The sequence below is a fragment of the Camelus dromedarius genome, chromosome 5 (genome assembly GCF_036321535.1).
Source record: "Camelus dromedarius isolate mCamDro1 chromosome 5, mCamDro1.pat, whole genome shotgun sequence".
Lineage (NCBI taxonomy): Eukaryota > Metazoa > Chordata > Mammalia > Artiodactyla > Camelidae > Camelus > Camelus dromedarius.
Genome location: NC_087440.1, coordinates 61,416,602 through 61,439,108, shown reverse-complemented (window position 1 = coordinate 61,439,108; position 22,507 = coordinate 61,416,602). Strand labels below are relative to the sequence as shown.

General features: G+C 34.6%; 1 protein-coding gene across 7 annotated transcripts in view; it reads left to right on the top strand.

The window, feature by feature from the left end:
• WDR89 (WD repeat domain 89) overlaps window positions 1–22,267 on the top strand; it is a 39,700-nt gene extending 17,433 nt beyond the window's left edge. For 6 of the 7 annotated variants that reach the window (XM_031453833.2, XM_010976661.3, XM_010976666.3 and 3 more), the window contains exon 3: window positions 11,843–13,863. In XM_031453833.2, the coding sequence (XP_031309693.1) occupies window positions 11,873–13,033 (1,161 nt within the window). In that variant the 5' untranslated portion in view covers window positions 11,843–11,872 and the 3' untranslated portion in view covers window positions 13,034–13,863. Of the gene's footprint in view, window positions 1–11,842; window positions 13,864–21,722 lie in introns of those variants that run through there. The other variant, XM_031453831.2, reaches the window with a different exon arrangement.
• The last annotated feature ends 240 nt before the right edge of the window (window positions 22,268–22,507 follow it).

Sequence of the window (22,507 nt, the reverse complement as noted above, 5' to 3'; positions counted from 1 at the left end):
ACTGCTGTTTTTTTTAAAAGCTGTAGAATGATAGTTTTAAAAATGTGAATGTGAAATGAAATTAAATAAGGCAAATCTAATGAAAACTTACTAAAAAGAGAGGAAATTAATATTTATTTTGTATTTCCTTTAGCCGAGAATTGTGCCCACTACGTACTTCTGCTCCATTCCTGTGTTAACCTGTGATTGCCTTTGTTCTTGTACCATCACCCTGTATTGTAATCGTTTACTGGTCTTTCTTGAACATAGCAAGTATGTTACTTTTCTGAATCTCCAGCAGTTTGCATAGTACTTGGCTATAAAAGGCATGTAATATCAGGTATGTCCATTTCTATCCCCATTTTAAAGGTGAGGAAACTGAGGCTTAGAGAGGTTGGGTTAATTTGTACTATTTGACTTTGCTAGTTTGTGGTAGAACAAGGGTTTGCAATTAAGATATTTGCTTCTTAAACATACTCCTTTTTAAAATTGTACCACGGACAGTTTATTGATAAGCTGAAAATAACTTTACTGCATTATTTCCAAGTTGACGATCTTTGAAAGTATTCATAAGAAACTGGTAACATTTGTTGCTTCCTCAGAGAGGGGCTTGACGACAAGTGTCCTGAGACATTAATTTTGGAACTTTTTGAATTTTGAACCATGGGACACATTTTAGATATTCAGAAATATAGATACATTTTTAAAAGACACAGAAACTTACCAGATAGAATTGTATATTAATTTTTTAAATATTGTATTATTTCACTGTTTTTTTTTAAATTTTGTTGATGTCTTTTGAATAGGGGTCTTACCATTATTACTGAGCATGGATTTTTATAGTCTTCTGATAATTCCTTTGTGTATCCTATTTTTTCCCTTTTATTTTTGAAAAAAATGTATAAAGGTGGGAAGGGGGAGAGGATAGAATGTTCTAAAAGGAACAAAAGATTAAAGTCCCTCTGTTTAATATGAATGAAATTTGACTTTTAAAACTATGTTCCCTAAATCTTTCTTTATAGGAGCCTTTTACATTGTCAGTACTTGGTGATATACCCAAGACTTTATCTTTAATTAGGGTGGTTCTGGCTGTATTATCAAATACTCTACTGCAAGCTGACTTAAATAGTCAGAAAATGTTGACTTTTGTAAACAAGGAATAAAAATTCTTTCCATCAGTTGGATTGGGTACACTTCAGTGTTCTACATGTGCTTGGGAGGGGAGTACATGCTTGGATTGGCAAAAATGTAAGGTTTCTGAACCAATTACTGGTTAAAAGGGATGGAATTACTATGATTAGGTTAATCAGGATCCACCTCTGTAGCTGGGGTCAAGTCCTGACCATGTTGATGTCATAGAGGGGGATGCGGGGATGAGTTAGAGGTGTCCCATCATACTCGATGTCCACTGGAGGTTCTTAATTGCCCTTCAAATAAAATACAATATATAACTAACCCTTCTACCCTAATAATAACTTTTGAGGAATGTAATTGTGGTGGATAATGAGTTGCATGGGGATTCTTTTACTATTCTCTATTCATACAAATTCTGTAATAAAAAATGGGACACACGAAAAAAGTGATTGTTGCTTACTGTAAGCTTCTCTAGGTTGGTATGTGTTTTTTTAGTCATCCTCTTCCCTTTGTTTCTCCTCTGCTTATAGAATTAACATGTGATTCCTCCTCTCAACGCCTAATAGGCATATTCCTTAGTTAAAGTTGACACTAATAATTTAGTACTTACATAGAAGAGGAATAACTTAGGATTGAAATGAACGCAAGTTCAAAGGTTTTGAAGTTACAACTTGTGTTTCAAATCAAACTCTCTGTATCTTCCCCTTATTGCCTATTGGCAAGTTACTCACTTTCTGAGAACTTCAACTTCCTCTCTAAAACAGGATAATAGTACCCATCTCATAGGGCTAAATAATTAGGATGAAAAAACTAGATATAACTTTCTAGCACATAGCCTAGAATTTTTTGAACTCCAGTTACGATTATTTTTTTCTCTGTGAGGCTCAATCATCTTAGCCCAATTTGATAGTTGGGTAGCATTATTGTAGTTAAATTATTATTGTGGATTGTGAGGTTGTTGGAGCGCATTCCTGAATGACACTTCCCATTAGCGTCTCCCTACATTTGGGACATTAGTTGGATGTCTGCACTTCAGAGTCATCAATTCCTTGTAGTCAATGGGCAATATTTAGTTTCAGCTATAGGGAATTAGTTTTTCTGATCCATGTCTGATAAATTGTCCCAAAAGAAAACTAGTCCTTTATCCAACATATACTTCAAATACAGTTGTTACTCTTTAGTAGTATAAAATGTAATAGGATATGATGCTTATGCTGTCAAATTTCAAGTACAATAAACATCCATACCCGAAAGATGAAAATACATCTATTTCAAAGGATACTGCTCATTTCTGAATTCATACAAAGTAATACGCTGAAGACTTTTAGTATAGTGCCTTTTGTAATCAATAGTTTCTAAATAGATGCAAAAATGTATGTTTTCTTTTAATATTTTTTTCATCTTATTTAAATGGGAAAGGAAATGACCTCCATTATGGAATTATTTAATCTAGTTAGACTGTCCTTCAGATTTCGTCTCAAACTTGGACAATTCAGGAATAAGAGCAACACCTAGTTGCAGCTAGATATATTTAGGATGTACTTTATATACAGCAGTAACATTTTATTGAATTTATTTTAATAGGAAATAAAAGAATATTTTGATTGATAAAAATAACTTAAATCTTATTAAAGCAAAAGCCACAAAAGAAATAATTATTACCAGTTACTGCATTATATTCAGATCAGAGAATTCTGTATCCCACTAAGAACCGCAAGAGCAGTGGTGATTCAGTGCCATGGCGCTGCTGGGGTTCTGCTATATCCTCATCTGCACTAGGTGAGTCAAGGTGAGATACTGGTAATTTTTTCAGAACAATTAGGCTATTATTTAAATTGGTGATGGTTGCTTGCTACATGCTGTAACTCAAGGAAAGGAGTTTTTTTTAAATGAAAACTTCTTTTTAGCCAAGCAAACCAACATAGCTTTAAACTCCACAGAACTCCCTTTGTCTGGACCTCTTCTTGTCTCATCTCAGTGTTGGGAAAGTAAGAACCACAATATGACTTAAAAGGTAGTGGCAGTTCAACACCCATTTATGATAAAAACTCTCACAAAAGTGGGTATAGAGGGAACATATCTCTACATAATAAAAGCTATATATGACAAACCTACAGCCAGCATAGTACTCAACGATGAAAAACTCAAAAGCTTCCCACTAAAATCTGGGACAAGACAAGGCTGCCCACTATCACCACTCCTATTCAACTTAGTCTTAGAAGTCCTAGCCACAGCAATCAGGCAAGAGAGAGAAATAAAAGGGATCCAAACTGGAAAAGAAGAGGTAAAAGTGTCACTATATGCAGATGACATGATACTATATATAGAAAACCCTAAAAGGTCCACGCAAAAACTAGAAATAATCAAAGAATTCAGCACGGTAGCAGGTTACAAGATTAACATTCAAAAATCAGTTGCATTTCTTTACACTAATGATGAATCAACAGAAAAAGAAAGTAAAGAAACAATCCCCTTTAAAATAGCACCTAAAGTAATAAAATACCTAGAAGTAAATCTAACCAAGGAGGTGAAGGACTTATACACGGATAACTATAAACCATTGATGAAGGAAATTAAAGAAGACTTAAAAAAATGGAAAAATATCCCATTCTCCTGGATTGGAAGAATCAATATTGTTAAAATGGTCATTCTGCCCAAAGCAATCTACAGATTTAATGCAATCCTTATCAAATTACCCAAGAACATATTTCACAGAACTAGAACAAATCATAAAAAAATTTATGTGGAAACACAAAAGACCTAGAATTGCCAAAACATTACTGAAGAAAAAGAAAGAGACTGGAGGAATAACTCTCCCAGACTTCAGACAATACTGTCATCAAGGCAGCATGGTATTGGTACAAAAACAGACATATGGACCAATGAAACAGAATAGAGAGCCCAGAAATGAACCCACAAACTTTTGGTCACCTAATCTTCGACAAAGGAGGCAAGAATATACAATGGAATAAAGACAGTCTTTTCAGCAAATGGTGTTGGAAAAACTGGACAGCAGCATGTAAATCAACAAAGCTAGAACACTCCCTTACACCATACACAAAAATCAACTCAAGATGGATCAAAGACTTAAACATAGGACAAGATACAATAAACCTTCTAGAAGTAAGTATAGGCAAAACATTATCTGACATACATCTCAAAAATGCTCTCCTAGGGAAGTCTACCCAAGCAATAGAAATAAAAGCAAGAATAAATAAATGGGGCCTGATTAAACTTACAAGCTTCTGCACAGCAAAGGAAACCATAAGTAAAACAAAATGACAACCTACAGAATGGGAGAAAATTTTTGCAAATGAAACTGACAAAGGCTTGATCTCCAGAATATATGAGCTCATATGACTTAATAAGAAAAAAACAAACAACCCAATCCAAAAATGGGCAGAAGACCTAAACAAGCTATTCTCCAAGGAAGAAATACAAATGATCAAAAGGCACATGAAAAAATGTTCAGTATCACTAATTATCAGAGAAATGCAAATGAAAACTACAATGAGTGAGGTATCACCTCCCACCAGTCAGAATGGCCATCATTCAACAGTCCACAAATGACAAATGCTGGAGAGGCTGTGGAGAAAAGGGAACCCTTCTACACTGCTGGTGGGAATGCAGTTTGGTGCAGCCACTGTGGAAAACAGTATGGAGATTCCTCAAAAGACTAGGAATAGACTTAGCGTATGACCCAGGAATCCTGCTCCTGGGCATATATCCAGAAGGAACCCTACTTCAAAATGACACCTGTACCCCAATGTTCATAGCATCACTATTTACAATAGCCAAGACATGGAAACAGCCTTAAAGTCCATCAGCAGATGACTGGATAAAGAAGTGGTATATTTATACAATGGAATACTATTCAGCCGTAAAAACTGACAACATAACGCCACTTGCAGCAACATGGATGTTCCTGGAGAATGTCATTCTAGGTGAAGTAAGCCAGAAAGAGAAAGAAAATTACCATATGAGATCGCTCATATGCGGAATCTTAAAAAAAAACAAAACATAAATACAAAACAGAAACAGACTCATAGACAAACTTGTGGTTGCCAGGGGGACGGGGGGGTGGGAAGGGACAGACTGGGATTTCAAAATGTAGAAAAGATAAACAAGATTGTACTGTGTAGCACAGGGAAATATATATAGGATCTTGTGGTGGCTCACAGTGAAAGAGAATGTGACAATGAATGTATGTATGTTTATATATAACTGAAAAATTGTGCTCTATACTGGAATTTGACACAACATTGTAAAACGACTATAACTCAATAAAAAAAGATGTTTAAAAAAAAAAGATAGTGGCAGTAGCTCCACTTTCTTTTGTCCATTCCTTTCTCTTTTCTTTGCTGTTCTCTTTTGGCTTGTCTTCATTTCTCTTCTTTTCTCCTCCCTCTTCCTTGCTCCTCTTTTTGTTCTTTAGTCCTCTTTTCTGTGCCTCTCTTTGTGCCCTTTTCCATTTATGGGTATGTGTATGTGTGTGTATATATATATATATATATTTTATTGTTAGGAATATGTATTTCAGCACAAGAGCAAAGTGAGAATAAAATCAAGAGTTTGCAACTGCAGATTTGAGTGTGAGATATTTATGAACTTGTTACATTAAGATTTTTTTTAAATTGAAGTATAATCCGTTTACTATGTGTCAATTTCTGGTGTAGCGCATAGTGTTTCAGTCATACATATACATACATCTATTCATTTTCATATTCTTTTTCATTATAGGCTACTACAAGATATTGAATATAGTTCCCTGTGCTATACAGTGTAAATTTGTTGTTCTGTTTTATATATAGTAGTTGGTATCTGCAAATCTCAAACTCCCAATTTATCCCTTCCTACCCCTAATTACCCTGGTAAGTATAAGTTTGTTTTCTATGTCTGTGAGTCTGTTTCTGTTTTGTAACATTTGTGTCTTTTTTTTTTTTTTTTTAAGATTCCACGTATAAGTGATAATATATGGTATTTTTCTTTCTCTTTCTGGCTTACTTTACTTAGAATGATGATCTCCAGGTCTATCCATGTTGCTGCAAATGGCATTATTTTATTCCTTTTTATGGCCGAGTAGTATTTCATGCCATATATATATATACACACACACACATATATATACACACACACACACATACATATATGTATACACACACACATACACAACAACTTCTTAGCCATTCGTCTATTCCACTATCTTGGCAATCTATGTGTATGTATATGTGTTGATATAAGAAAGGCTCACCCTCAGATGACTGGATAAAGAAGTTGTGGTATATATATATATATATATATACACACACACATATACATGCACACGCACACATACATACATACATACACACACACAACAAACTACCACTCAGCCATAAAAAAGAATAAAATAATGCCATTTGCAGCAACACAGATGGACCTGGAGATCATCATACTAAGTGAAGTAAGCTACAAAGAGAAAGAAAAATACCATATGATATCTCTTGTATGTGGAATCTTAAAAAAAAAAAAAAGATACAAATGAACTTTTTTACAAAATAGAAACAGAGTCACAGACATAGAAAACAAACTCATGGTTACCAGGGGGAAAAGGAGTGGAGAGGGATAAATTGGGATAATTCAGGATTTGCAGATACAAACTACTATATATGAAATAGATAAACAACAAGGTCCTACTGCATAGCAAAGGAAACTATATTCAATATTGTAATGGCCTATAATGAAAAAGAATATGAAAAGGAATACACACACACACACACACATACACACACATGAATCACTAGGGCGTACAGCAGGAATTAACACAACATTGTAAATCGACTATACTTCAGTTTAAAAAGAAAGGCTCACCCTAAGTTCTCAGCTCTTACTAGCCTGTTGAGATCTAGAGTGCTAATAACTAAGCTTCCTTTTATGCATCTAACAGAAACAAATAGAAAAAAAGATAAAAATTATAGTTAATATTATTTGTTTTCTTTACATGTTTTTGTTAGGTTGAACTATATGAAATAGATTTAACCTTCTACTTCCTTTAGCTTGCACGAAAAGTATGGTTTAGAAACGAATAAGATGAGAGCCCCAAGTAGAAGTGTTGGCTATTTCCCAGAGGGTTTGGCTTAGATAACTGGGTAGATCAGAGTGCTGTCATGGTGCCAATGCCATTGATAAGAATGGAGAAAATTCAGCAGCATATGTTGTTTTTATTTTTAAGGAGAAGCCCTGGTGAGGGATGAGGAAGCATGAATAATCAGTTTTACTTTCGAGTGGGACCCAATATTCAAGGAGAAATAGCTAGTAGACACTTGGAAATGGACTTGTAAGTAGAGAGATGAGATCATTGGCATGTAGATGGCAGTTGAAAACGTGAATATGAGTGAGGTTACCCTGTGAGAGTAGAGTGAGAAGAAGAGAGCCTGTGGCTTCTCTTGAGGACTGGGAAGTGGATCATGCAAAAAACAAAACAAAAAAACCCTCAGATAAGGGCTACATAGAAGTAAAAGAGTATATTCATCATTTTGAGAGATGATTCATTAGTATGTAAAATTAACTATGTAAACTTGGAAGTTATATTTCAAATATGACTCACTTGCATGTTAGTGTATTAAAGCATAAGCTAGAGGTTCTCACCTTTTCTCTACGAGATGAAACTACTTTGCTATTTGTATCTGTGGACGAATAAATATAAGCTCTATTGCTTGAGTGTTTTGGGATCTACCTACCTTCTAATATTTGAAGTACTGTGTTGCATTTAAACCATATGTCACATGGACAGCCATTGTGGTGGTTGCCATTGCTGCAGTCTTGAAGTGTTAGTTTGCTGTAGCGTTCCATCTGGGGCCCACTCTGCCTGCCTCATCAGTCCCCAGAATCCTTTGGATTAAAGCCTTGCAGGGGACTGTTCAATGTGAAACAGACTCTCCAGGCAACACAGTGGAGGAAAGGAGTATAGTACTACTGTCCTGCTTGGGGTAGCAGTGCATAGTCATAGTCCTATAAATTATTAGCTTAAAGGTTACGTTAAACTTTCTTATTGTTTAAAATTCTTATTAATCTGCTATTTCATATGTGGAGGTCAATATGAAGCAGTAGCAAAGAATTGTTATTTTCATAATCTTATTAACACTGACTATTTCAGGAATGGACAATTGTTTTTCTCTGGAATTAAAAAATTTCTTCCTTGAAGTGTATAGGAAGTACACTTTTTTTTTTAACTTTTTAACTTAGTTTTATGTTTTAAGTACCAAAATTTGGAGAGACAATTTTAGATAGATATTGTCGACTGAAATAAATGCACAACCTAAAAGTTGAGCATTATGTTTTATTCAGTGGACAATTCTGAGGACTCAGCCCTGGATGACAGCCTCTCAGATGCTCTTAGGGACTGCTCCAAAGAGGTAGGGGAGGAGCTAGGATATATAGGAGCTTTACAACAAAGACCAGGCAGTTGGAACATTAAAAGATTACTTGTTGAATAAAGAAAACCAGACATTTCAAGTTAAAGAATAGCGCTTTTCTATGTATAGGAGGAAGCAAACATTTGGGCTCATTGAATTCATTCCTTTGACAATCACCTAGCTATCTAGGGCCAGTATCCTGTCTTTTCTTATTCTGAGTCCCCTCAGAGTACACCGTTGTGAGGGGCCGCAGAGGCTGGGCTGCAGGCTTGTCTTCACTGGGGGGCAGTACACTCTTTTAAGTGAACACACATCTTAGGATATATTTGAATAGCTTGTAGTAAAAAAAAAAAAGTATATTAAATAATGGTTTTTTTTCATAAATATAAAATCTATATTTCCTTTTTGTCCTTTATTTAAAATGCTGTTGGGGGAGGGTATAGCTCAGTGGTAGAGTGCCTGCTTAGCATGCATAAGGTCCTGGGTTCAATCCCCACTACCTCCATTAAAAATAAGCCTAATTACCTCCCCTCTAAAACAAAAACAAAACCATGTAAAGTACTGTTAAAGAATGCCATTATTTTACTAATTTCTATAAGCAGAGCTTCCCCTTCAAACACACAGACACATGCAATGTCATTTTAGGTTTATTCTGTTTCTTCTAGAACTCTTCAGCTCTTAATGCATGAAAGTTGAATTAATTATTCATTTATTTATTCATAACCATTTCTTGATAACAAAAAAGCAAGGAGTTAGGTAATAAGTTCAACAGTAATACTGGGTTTTACAAAAACATTGAGTGAAAAGCACAAATTGCGAAGATACACATAAATGTGATGCCATTTTTATAATTTCTTTATCATAGGAGTTGTATCTGTAATGTTTCATTTCTTTAAATAAACTGAAGCAAATATGGCAAAATGTTAACATCTGTTAAATCTGGGTAATAGGTTTTTGGGTGTCTCCTTTTTTCCATACTTCTATGTACATTTGAAATATTTCATAATTAAGCATTTTTAATTTTTTAATAAAATAGGTAGTATGATAGGGAGTGACAGGGGCTACTTTAGGTTGGTTGATCAGGGAAGGTCTCTCTGGGTAGGTAACATATTGAGACCTGAACAACAGGAAGGAATTAACTCATACAAAAAACGTACAGAAAGTATTACAGGCGGAGAAACAGCTATTGCTACAGTCCTGAGGCAGAAGCAAGTGTGACATGTTCAAGGAAAGAAGGCCATTCTAGCCTATCTGGTTGTAAAACCAACAGTGATGCTAGGGAGGTAAATGGTCATTTAGTCTCTGAGTACTTGAATGAAGCTCACCATTTTCAGACTAATCTTCATCTTGTACCATGTAGTTCCATGTAGGGCTTACAGGCTAATGGTGATAATGACATATCAAAAGGACACACAGTTTGGGCTGAAAGGTTTCTCAGTGGTCAAGTCAGAGACACTTTGAGCACCAACAACAACTTAAGCAAGTGGTTAGACTTGGTATTATGAGCCTCCTTGATGTGATGCAAGAAGAGGTACCCAGCATCACCTAAATTGTATCCCTGGTAACAATGTTAAACTGGAATCTAATCATGAGGAGGAAACAATTTGAAAAATCCAGAATATGGGACATTTTATGAGACAACTGGCCTGGACTTTTCAAAAGATTCAGTGTTATGAAAACAAAGGATTAGGGTATTTAGAAATGAAGCGGTATTTTGTTTGCAGTTAAGTTTCAAATAGTTCATCAAAAAATGTGTGTATGTGTGTTTATAGAGATAGAAACAAATGGGTTAACAGTTGGTGAACGAAGGAAGCGAAAGGCTGTGTGTGTGTTCATTGTACTATTCTTTCAACTTTTAAGTTTTTAAATATTCAGAATTTAAAGTTGGAGAGGATGCTTATTCCTTTTTTGAACCCAAATCCAACTTTTTAATGTTTTTTGCTTATTGGTTTAATTGTGCTATTTTAAGCCACACTGACAGATCCAAATTCTCCCCTATATGATATTAGTGGTATTGTCAGTGGTAATTCTGGTCAATTACACATAACGTTTGTTGAGTATGTATTATGATATGCCAGACATTGTGCCGAACACATTATTTCAGTTAATCCTTCTAACAACTCTTGATTTAGTATTCATTTCTCCTTTTAAAGATGAAAGGACAGACTATTTAAAAAAAAAACTATCACTAAAGCAACAGGGAAAAAAGGCATTTCATCTTACGAATGAAAATGTGAATTTGTGAGGCAGGCTAGAATACTCATTGGTGAAAGCAAGATAGAAAAGTTTGTGATAAAGTCACTAGGCATGCCTATTTTTCTGGCCTTGAACTTATTCTATATATCATTGAGAGACAAGCTAGGGTGGTTAAGAGCACAGTCCCTGAAGCCAGATGCCTGGGTTCAGATTCCGCAATTTACAGGTTGTTACTGTCTGAGAAGCACATCTCCAGAATTCCTACTGGGAACCTTACTAGTTTTCTGTTTCAGTTGTCACAGATGACTGCAAACCTGGTGGCTTGAAACAACACAAATTTATTATAGCTCTGGAGTTCAGAAGTCCAAAATAGGTCTTACCAGGCTGAAATTAAGGTGTTCGCACAGCTGCACTTCCACAGGAAGTTCTAAGGGAAGTTGTTTCCTTGCCTTTTGTACTTTCTAGAGGCCACCCACTTATTGGCCTCCTTTGCCCAAACCAGCAGTGTATCTCTCTGAACCTTTCTTCCATAGTAACATCTCTCTCTGACTCTCATATTCTCCTCCTTCTACATTTAAGAACACTGGTGATTACTTTGGGCCCACTCGGGTAATCCGGAATAATCTCCCTATTTTAAGGTCAACCCATTAGCAACCTTAATTCCATCTACAACCTCAAGTCCTCTTTGCCATGTAGTCTAATATGTTCATGGGTTCCAGGGATTAAGGCATGAACATCTTTGAGGGACCATTTTTCTCCAACACATATGTTTGGATTCTATAGTTGTGTAAGGCAGATGGGGCCAGGAGAAGATGATTCCAAAGTGGAGATCCTGACTAATGCTGAAGACTATGAGTAGGACCAATAATTGGGTTTGAGCTAAAAGGAATTACTAAGCAGTGCATGTACATGTTTTTAAATTCTCTTACTGGCATAAAGTATATATGGTAGATTCAGTATTCAAAAAGTGATTGAATTAGAAGGAGGCAACTGAATTTTATTACATTATGGTAGGGAAATTATTAAAATATTAGATTTTTTTCTATTGTTTTGTGCCAGCCCTCAGAGGGAAATGTCCTTGATTTAATTACAATGTGGAGATGCTTTGGGTTTAATTTTGATTTTTGTTTTTACTCCAGATTTTTACTACCCTTGGATGCACACCTGCTATGGAGAAGATTGAAGAACAGTTTGCTAATTTGAACATTGTTAAACGTTCCTCAGAAACTAAAGAACCTACGTATTTGCTTGGCATAGACACATCAAAGACTATACAAGCTGAAAAAGGAAGCTTGGTTGCTGTTTTATGTTCTAATGGATCAATCAGAATATATGATAAAGAAAGGTTAAATGTACTACGAGAATTTAGAGGCTACCCTGGACTTAGTGGAGTCAAATTTGCACATTCCTGCGACAGTGTGTATTCATCATGTACTGATGGCACTGTAAAATGTTGGGATGCACGACTAGCCAGTGGAAAACCTGTCCAGCTGTTCAAGGGTTACCCTTCTAATATTTTTATCAGTTTTGATATCAACTGTAATGATCATGTTATTTGTGCTGGTACAGAAAAAGTTGATGATGATGCATTGTTGGTATTTTGGGATGCAAGAATTAATTCTCAGGACTTGTCTGCTACTAAAGACCCACTTGGTGCATATTCAGAGACGCACAGTGATGATATCACTCAAGTATGTTTCCATCCCAGCAATCCCAACATGTTAGTTTCAGGTTCAACTGATGGCCTGGTAAATGTATTTGATATTAGTGTTGATAATGAAGAAGATGCACTGGTTACAACCTGTAACTCAGTTTCATCAGTAAGCTCTATTGGTTGGTCTGGGAAAGATTATAAACAGATTTACTGCATGACACATGATGAAGGATTTTGTTGGTGGGATCTTAATCATCTGGATACTGATGAACCAATTACACGTTTGAACATCCAGGATGTCAGAGAAGTAATTGATGTGAAAGAAGGTATTTTGGACTATTTGATTGGTGGCCTATATCATGAAAAGACAGACAAATTATTTGTTGTTGGAGGAACATACACAGGAATTATTCACGTAATGAGCTGTACTACATCAGGATTGGTCCATGTGACCAGCCTTCAGGGAGGGCATGCTGCTACAGTCCGTTCTTTCTGTTGGAACATGCAGGATGATTCTCTGCTAACTGGAGGAGAAGATGCACAGTTGTTACTTTGGAAACCTGGAGCAACAGAGAAGACATTCACAAAGAAAGACAGCATGAAAATAGCATCCTCTGTGTACCAGCGAGTTCGAGTTCACAGTAATGATTCTTACAAGAGAAGGAAAAAGCCGTGATGTTACATTGGGAGTTTACTTGGTAGGTTTTATAATTGCAAATAATTATTTCAGTGTACTGCTTGTGGTAGATATGTTTAAAGCTCATATGTAAAAACAAGCCAGTTAGCACACAGTCCTAGAAAAATGTTGAGAATGGTTTAATTCAGGTCTTCATGTATTCTAAAATAATTATTTTTTTAAGCTGCCAGTTGAGTATATAATCAGTGAGTTGAAAGTAAAATTACATTCCTCATTTTGAAAACCCATCTGTTAAATTAGTAAATGTTGGGTTTAAAGAAATAGCTTTGATAAGGACTTTTTAGAAGTAGATGGCTGTTATGACTTTAAAAACAGGTGGTTTGGGCTGTGTTTTTTAAGCTCAATTTTTTTACATTTTAAATCATCTTCATTATTTATAAAACCAAATCAGACTGTTTTCTTCATTTGAGAAGCTCCTACTTGCTTAATACATATAAATATTCTAATGAGTCTAAATAGAATTAAACTTTTTCGGAAAGAAAGTGATTTGCATTTATTTGAAAAAATACATTTAGTAAATATTTGCATCTATAATATTGTTGGTTAAACAGTAAACAGATGTTTCACTGATGAAAGGGAAATTATCTTGCAAAATTCATTTGAGACTCAGTGAAAATCTAAAAATGAAAGTATTTAATAGAATGATTTTTAATTTCAAAGTATTACAATATTTTTTGGTAATACTTTATTCTACAGTGTTTCATCCATCTATAATTCTAAACTTGAATTTTTGTTTACTGCTAATTTTTCCATCCTTCCTTTTAAATTATTTCTCCAAAGAATCTTAATTAAAAAGTTGATCCCTCTAACGTTTTGGTATCTTTTCTTGTTTAACTAAAACTGGAAATATTTATTTACTTATTTATATGTAAAATATTTATATTCTTTGAATTAGAAATATTGTCATGAAAATCACAAATGTTACTTTAGAACCTTTTACATTTCTCTTTAAATGTTAATAATGACTTATTATCTCTGAAACTGTAACGCTAAGGGAAATCTTTATTTTTCCATAAGACATTTGCAACTTACATTTATAATTTTTTTTTTGGAGGGGGGAAGTAGTTAGGTTTATTTATTTATTTTTAATGGTAGTACTGGGGATTGAATCCAGGACCTCGTGAATGCTAGGCACACACTTTACCACTGAGCTATACCCTCCCCAGCCACAACTTAAATTTTGATATGATCTAGCTTAACTCATAAGAGACTGAATAATAGGTAAGTCACTGTTAAACATATTAAAAATATTTTATTCTTATTTGGAGAAATCCAGCTATTCTTGGTTGTTGTCCAAACCATAAACCTGAGGGTAATTTAGTACTTTTCTCTTTTTTCTTAACCAATCACTGAGTCCTGTGTCATTCTACCTCCTAAAATCTGTCAGCCTGTTCTTTTGCCTTTACCCCACCACTGCTGCCTTAGGTCAGACTTTTCATCATTTCTCTCTTAGATTACAGACTGTCTCTAATCTGCTCCAATTCATTCTCCCTGCAACTTATAGACTGAGCATTGAAAATACAGATTTGATCATGCTTTATGCTGCTTAAAATCTTCTGTACATTTTGATCTTTTGATGGAGGACTTTGTAAAAGTAGAAAACCATGTTTTCAAGATACTTAGGATATAAGACAATGCTGACTATGTTGTAAGCGGAAAAAGTTGGTAAAAAAAGACTTGGTGGGGAGGGTATAGCTCAGTAGTAGAGCACATGCCTAGCAAGCACGTGGTCTGGGGTTTAATCCCAGTACCTCCATTAAAAATAAGTAAATAAATTAAAACCCAATTACTTCCCCCCCAAATAAAATAATAAATTTTAAAAATTTTTTAAAAAGACTTTCAGAGACTGCACCTATACAATATCAGGAACTTCAACAGGAGTTATCAAAACAGTAGAGCTTTAAATTTTTTTTAAAATTCTAAAGTAATCTTTAGAGTTGTAAGATAAAAGTGAGGAAATACCTCTGAAAGAGACAGAAAGTGAGAGAAAAGATAAAGGTCACAGAAGATAAATATAGGGGGTCTGATATCAGACTGGCAGTTTTACAAAGTGGAAAAAAAAAAATTTGAGGTGTAGGGAGGGATTATTAAAATGAAATAACATGTTGTTCTCCCAGAACTTCAGTCTTCAAGTTGAAAGGCCAACAGAGTGTCAAGTGTACTGCATGAGAAAGACCCACACAAGACACAGCACTGTGAACTTTCAGAACTCCAAGAATAAAGAGGAAATCTTAAAAGTTGCTAGAGAGGGGAAAAGCCAAACACTAATCACTTAGGAACAAGAATAACATCTTGAGGGGGCAGGTATAGCACAAGTGGTAGAGCGCATGCTTAGCGTGCACTGAGTCCTACGTTCAAACCCCAGTACCTCCTACAAACAAACAAACAAACCTAATTATCTCTCCTGACACACACACACACACACACACACACACACACACACACACACAGTAACATCTGCATTAGACTCCTCATTAGCAAATCTGGTTGACAAAAAATGGTAGATTAATGCCTTCAAAGTTCTGAGATAAATTCCTGCTATCTTAGCTTAGGCTCTCCAAATTCATGAAGATTACAATAGATTCAAACTATTCAGTCTAAGCTCAGATTACAATAAATTTTTTTGAGACATCCCTTGCTAAGTGAACATTTTCTGCTTGCTCTCTGGAACTTGGCAACCAAATTTATTTAGCTAACAGAGTATCCATTTCTCACTGAACTCATTGGCTGAACCCAGGAAATAAAAGAGATTTGGCTTTCAGGAGAGACTTGCTTTTCCAGCCTATAATTTTATGACCTGTCAAACCACCCTCAAGTGTGAAGTTAAAAACATTTTCAGATATACAAGATTTTAAACTTCACTTTCTATGAAGCTTTAAAAAAGTCTATTGGAGGATGTACTCCACACACACACACACACACACAAAGGAATAAATCAAGGAAGACAAGAGATACCAGAAATTAGGGGCCAACCAAGTAAGCGGCAAGATTAAAGATTTGCAGCAGGCCCACAGTATTCAGTCCAGAATGGAAGAAGAGGAGGAGATGTCAGAAGGTAGATGTCTGGGGAGAAAAATGAACTGACAGATTACTCCATGCATTTGACCATGTAGAAATGGTATAAGTGGGTTAAACTTACCAATTAAGAGATCTTATATTGAAATTGTTAAAGTGAGAACTTTTAAAAATAAGTTTAAAAATATATATAGGTATGTACATGTATAACTGAATTGCTTTGCTGTACACATGAAAATAACATTAGTAATTGACTACACTTCAATTAAAAAAAAAAACCCTGGAAACAAGGCTTCTCACCAAAAGCTTCTTATCAAGAAGTTTTACCCACACACCTACAGAATAGAAAGACCAGAAATAAACCCACAGTCTTATGGTCAATTAATCTTTGACAAAAGAGGCAAGAATATACAATGGAGAAAACACAGTCTCTTCAGCAAGTGGCATTGGGAAAACTAGCCAGCCACATGTAAATCAGTGAAGTTAGAACACTCCCTCACACCATACACAAAAACTCAAAAATGGCTTAAGACTTAAGCATAAGACTGGACACTATAAATGTCCTAGAAGAAAACATAGGCAAAACATTGACATAAAATGTAGCAGTGTTCTCCTAGGTCAATCTACCAAGGCAATAGAAATAAAAGCAAAAATAAACAAATGGGACCTAATTAAACTTAGAAGCTTCTGCACAGCAAAGAAAACCATAAACAAAATGAAAAGACAACCTACAGACTAAGAGAAAATACTTACAAACAATGTGACTGACAAGGGCTTAATTTCCAGAATATACAAAGAGCTCATACAACTCAATAACAAAGTACCTAATCAAAGTGGACAGAAGATCTAAACAGATTTCTTCAAACAAGACATACAGACGGCCAACAGGCGCATGAAAAGATGCTCAATATTGCTAATTATCAGAGAAATGCAAGTCAAAACTACAGTGGGGTTAGTTCACCCCACTATGGTCAAAATGGTGATCATTAAAAAATTCCACAAATGGTAAATGCTGCATAGGGTATGGAGAAAAGGGAACCCTTCTACACTGTTGTAGGGAACATAATTTCATGCAATCACTATGGAAAACAATATGGAGATTCCTTAAGAAACTAAAAATAGACTTACCATGTGATCCAGCAATCCCACTCCTGGACATATATCTGGAGAAATTTCTAATTTGAAAAGATACATGTACCCCGGCAGCACTATTTACAATAGCTAAGACATGGGAGCAACCTAAAGTACATCGACAGATGACTGGATAAAGAAGTTGTGGTGTATATAATGTGGTATAAATAATGGAATGCTACTCAGCCATAAAAAAGAATGAAATAATGCAACAGCATGGATGGACCTAGAGATTACCATACTAAGTGAAGTAAGTCAGACAAAGAAAGACAAATACTATATGATGTCACTTATATATGGGATCCGAAAAAATGGCACAAATGAACTTATTTACAAAACAGAAACAGACCCCCAGACATAGAAAACAAACTTATGGTTACAAGGGTGAAAGGGGTGGGGGGAGGGATAAATTAAAAGTCTAGGATTTGCATGTACTAACTACTATATATATGAAACAGGAAAACAACAAGTCCTTACTGTTTAGCACAGGGAACTATAGTCAATACCTTATTATTATAATGATAAAGAATATGAAAAAGTATAAATATGTATAACTGAGTCAATATACTGTACACCAGAAACTAATGCAACATTGCAAATCAACTACTTCAATTAAAAAATTAAGTTTTAAGAAGATTAAAAAATTAGTGAATAAATAAGAATCACTTAAAGACATAGGTTAAAAAAGAATTTAAAAGGATGAGGAAGGGTATACCAACCCACAGACTGAAAATATTTGCAAATAATAGAGTGCTTGTATCCAGAACATATTAAAAACTTGTATAGGTTCTTGCTTGTATCCAGAACATATTTTTTAGAAAAACTCTTAGAACTCAATAATAAAAAGACAAATAACCCAATTTTTTAAATGGTCAAAGGATCTGCACAGACATTTCTCTAAAGAAGATATACAAATGGTCAATAAACACAAAACAAAGATGCTTAACATTGCAAAATGCAATTGAAACCACACTTGGATGGGAATAATCAAAAAAGTGTTGGCAAGGATGTAGAGAAGTTGAAAGCTACATACACTGCTAAAAGAAATGCAAAAAGGTATAGTTGCAGTCTGGCAATTCCTCAAACAATTAAACAGTTGCCATTTGATACAGCAATTCCACTCCTAGGCATATGGTGAAGATAACTGAAAAGTCCCCACAAAAAGTTGTGCCATGAATGTCCATAGCAGTATTCATAATAACCAAAATGTGGAAATCCAAATGTTTGTCAGTTGATGAATGGTTAGAAGTATATTCATACAATGGAATATTACTCAAATATAAAAAGGAATGAAATACTAATACATGCTACAACTTAAGATAAATCTTGAAAATGTGCTAAGTAAAAATTGCCACAAGAGATCACATATTATGTGATTCCATCAAACGTTTAGAATAGTCAAATCTATAAAGAGAACATATATATAGTGGTTGCCTACGGCTGGGAAGTTGGGGAAAACGGGAGCGTTGGTGGATAATAGCTAAAGGGTATAGGATTTCTTTTGGGGGTGATGAAAATGTTCTAAGATTGATTGTGTTTATAGTTGCACAACTCTGAACATACTAACCATTGAATTGTACATTTTAAATAGATGAATTGTGTGGTATGTGAACTATATCTGAATAAAGCTGTTGCCAAAAAGAATTTTTTTTAATGAAAGATGGGCCAGACAAATACGAACCAAAAAGCCTGGGTGACAATCTTAATTATTGACAAAATGGAATTTAAGGCTAATATAATGTTGATTCCAAAACCAGAGGAAAATGAAGAATAAGTTAGGCCCATTTTGTTTTTGAATATGTATTCACAGTTAAAAATATTAGCTACCAAATCTAGTGGTGTATTTTAAAAAACGACCAAATAGGATTTATCTCAGCTATACCAGGATGACTCAACATCAGAAAATCTATCAGAGCAATGGACAAAAAGGAAAAATACTGTGATTATCTTAATTGATATAGAAAAACATGTGGTAAGGTTTCATATATATTTATGAAAAATATAAACATCAAACTATCAATAGAATAATTTTTAAGTTGATTAAGGTTTACATGTAAAAAAATCTACATTAAATGTTACTCTAGTGGGAAAATGTTGTATTAAAATACATTTCCTTTAAGACCAAGACTTAAGCCTATCATAAGTAGTGTGGATTCTGGCTAATACTATAAGGAAAGATAAGGAACTATAATGTGTAAGGATTGGAAGAGAAGAGTGAAAAAAACTCCTCTGCAAATGATATATACCTGGAAAATCCAACAATCAGCAAACTTTGAACTATAAAGAGGTTTAGCAAAGTTACCAGAAGAAGGTCAGCCTGTGAAAATCAAAAGAATATCATTTCACAATAGCAAAAATTTAAAAACTATCAAGGAATTAACAAAGAATACATAAGACCTATTTGGAGAAAACTCTAAAATTCCAATAAAGACAGAGAAAACGATCTAAGAAACATTCTGTGCTTCCAATGAGAAGACAATATTATTTATTGAAAGTGAACATTCTAAATTTAATTTGAAAATTAATGTTATCCTAACCAAATTCCAGTTGAATGTTTTGAGGAATCTAAACTTACTTTAAAATTTGTAGGGAAGAATAATATCCACAAATAATTAAGTAAACATTAGAAAGAGGGATTTTCCCTACCAGATACTAAGACATTCCACAAAATCATAGCAGTAAAAACTGATAGGGCCATGGAACAGTGCAAATGAATAGAGCTCAGAGACAAAGCATGGATATATGGCAACTTAATATTTTATAAAGGTTACACTGGAAAAGAGAGTTTTTGATTTGTTCTGAGGATACCTGCTCACTATGTAGAGAAAAATAAAACTAAGTTCCTTAAATATAGACTTAAATGGTAAAAGATTAAAACTATAAACTTAATACGAGGGAGTATAGGAAAATATCTCTAACCTAGAGGTGGCAGATGGCTTCTTAAACTTCAAAAGTGTAACTAATGTATAAGGCAAAAACAAAAGTTTTATTATATCAAAATTAAGCATTTCTGGTCACAAAAGATCTCTAGATAAATGACAGAATGGGAGAAAAATACTTGAAATCAATGAGTGATTAAATATAGACAATAGAAGGAATTCTGCAAATCAATAAGGGAAAACAATACCAACGGAAAAATGAGCAATGAGTATTAAAAGGCAAATTTCAGAAGAAACCAAAAAAATCATCAAATTCCTTAGTAATAAGAAAAATGAAGACTTAATCACTTTATATCTTTTAGAATTACAAAAAGTAGGAAATTAAATTGATACCAAATGTTGGAGACACCCGGGCATAAAGGAACCCTCATGCATTGCTGATGGGAGTGTAGACACACAGATACAGCTACTCTGGAGAGCAAAAACATACATGGTCATGTATACTCTGTCCAAGCAGTTATGCTGCTTGGTGTAATATCCCAAAGGTATTTGTATACAGGTCCATCATTTGGCATTATTTGTGGTGTCATAGAGTTGGAGACAACCTGGATTCCATCCCTGGGAGACAGGTAAACATATGGTGGATGTACGCAATGAAGTACTCTGCAATACAATAAGCCACAGACTAGAGCTATACTTTAGCCATATGGCTTGATCAAGAAAAATATAGCATCCAATGAAAACAGTAAGAAATAGAATGCATGTGAGGGGAAAACCAATTATATAAATTTAAAATACATAAAAAGCAATTCAATTTTGCAATAACATACAATTATACATAGTAATCACCATAGAGTGGTTACCTGGTTGGTTACATGGTTATGGGGGGGAGAGAGAATGAAGGTGGGTTTAGAAATTAAAGAGGAAGGGAGAATGAGAGAGGATGGGGAGAAAGAGAAGACAAGAAATTTTAAAAGGAAAGAAAAGAATCACTTTGAAGGGATACAACACCTCTTGGAGTGTTTGAGAACTAATCATAGGCACGTGAAAAACCATGCAAATGAAAAGGGGTGGAGGATAATTTTTAACTCCAAGGGGTAAAAAATGGTATAAGAAAAGAAACAATCATAGTATATGGCTTGACCCAATGGTAAATAATATTTATGTAGTCATAATGTAAGCACAATATTGATTTGATCAAAAGTTGTAAAGTTATATTGAGAGCAGGGAAAGGAAGTGGAAGGGTATGCAAATGCTTAGTTTTCCTTTTCCATAGTAAAAAGTAAGCATTCTTTCTGTGAATAAATCAGGAAAATAGCAATCTAAGCATATTAGGTTAGAAGTATGTGAGAAAATCACCTGCAAAAACAGCTAAAAGAAAGTGGTTCCCTCTGGAGAAGAGAAGGGCAGAAGGGAAGGATAGGGGACTGCTGTTTTTGTTGTTCTTTAAGTTTTGTTATATCCATACCTTCTGGTAGAATATCATGATACTATTGGCTGCAAATAACAGCTCAATTCAAATTAACTAAGTAAGGAACATTTGACCTCACGTAAGTTCAGAAGTGAAGCATTTCTAGGGCTGGTTGTTAACAAGGATGCAAATTCTTCCCACTTTTCTTCTCTGTCAATTTTCATCTTGTCAGGTTCAAGTTCGCAAGATGACTGCAATTAGCCAATGATCACATCTATACTTAACAGTGTTTAATGGAAAACAGACTGTTTCGTTGCTTCTGGTTCTTTTTATTAAGGACTCATCACACTTTCTGAGAAGGCTTGCAGCAATTATCATTGGCTGAAATGTCATTATTTGCCCAAGCCAAAAATAGTCACTAGCAAGAGGAACACAGTCACCACCAAGTGGCCGTCATGATTCACTGCCCATGGGGCTGGAGTTAATGTGCTTCTTTGAAGCAATGGATTCAGAGAAGGGTACAGAAAAGTAGGTTGGGGTTGATGAATAGTTGTTCTTCTGCAGATACTAACTACTTCTATTATGTGTACTTGTCACTTCAAAATAGTTTTCATTTTAACATTGAATCAAATAAATGAATGTAACATATTTGTGAGACAATGATTAACTTGCCCTGTTTAATCAATGTGCATTAAATGTAGACTATTCTATCTCTATAGGACTATTGTTTAGAGAAGAAGTAGGCATTAAAAAAAATTAAAAGGAGAAGCTGAAAAATACGTCAAATGATTTTTGTTGTCCTTTTGGCAAGGTTTACTTAATCTTCTGCCAGTGCAATCAGTAATATCACATAGAATTAATTTAGTCAATTACAGACTCATTAGTAAATCCATCTCTCAGATCTACAAACCAATTCTTAATTATCTAGCTTTGAGATTACTCACACATTGTCTTCTGGGTTTTGTGCTTTTCACTGTCCATTATCTTTTCGATCATGTGAAATGTCATAATGAAAAT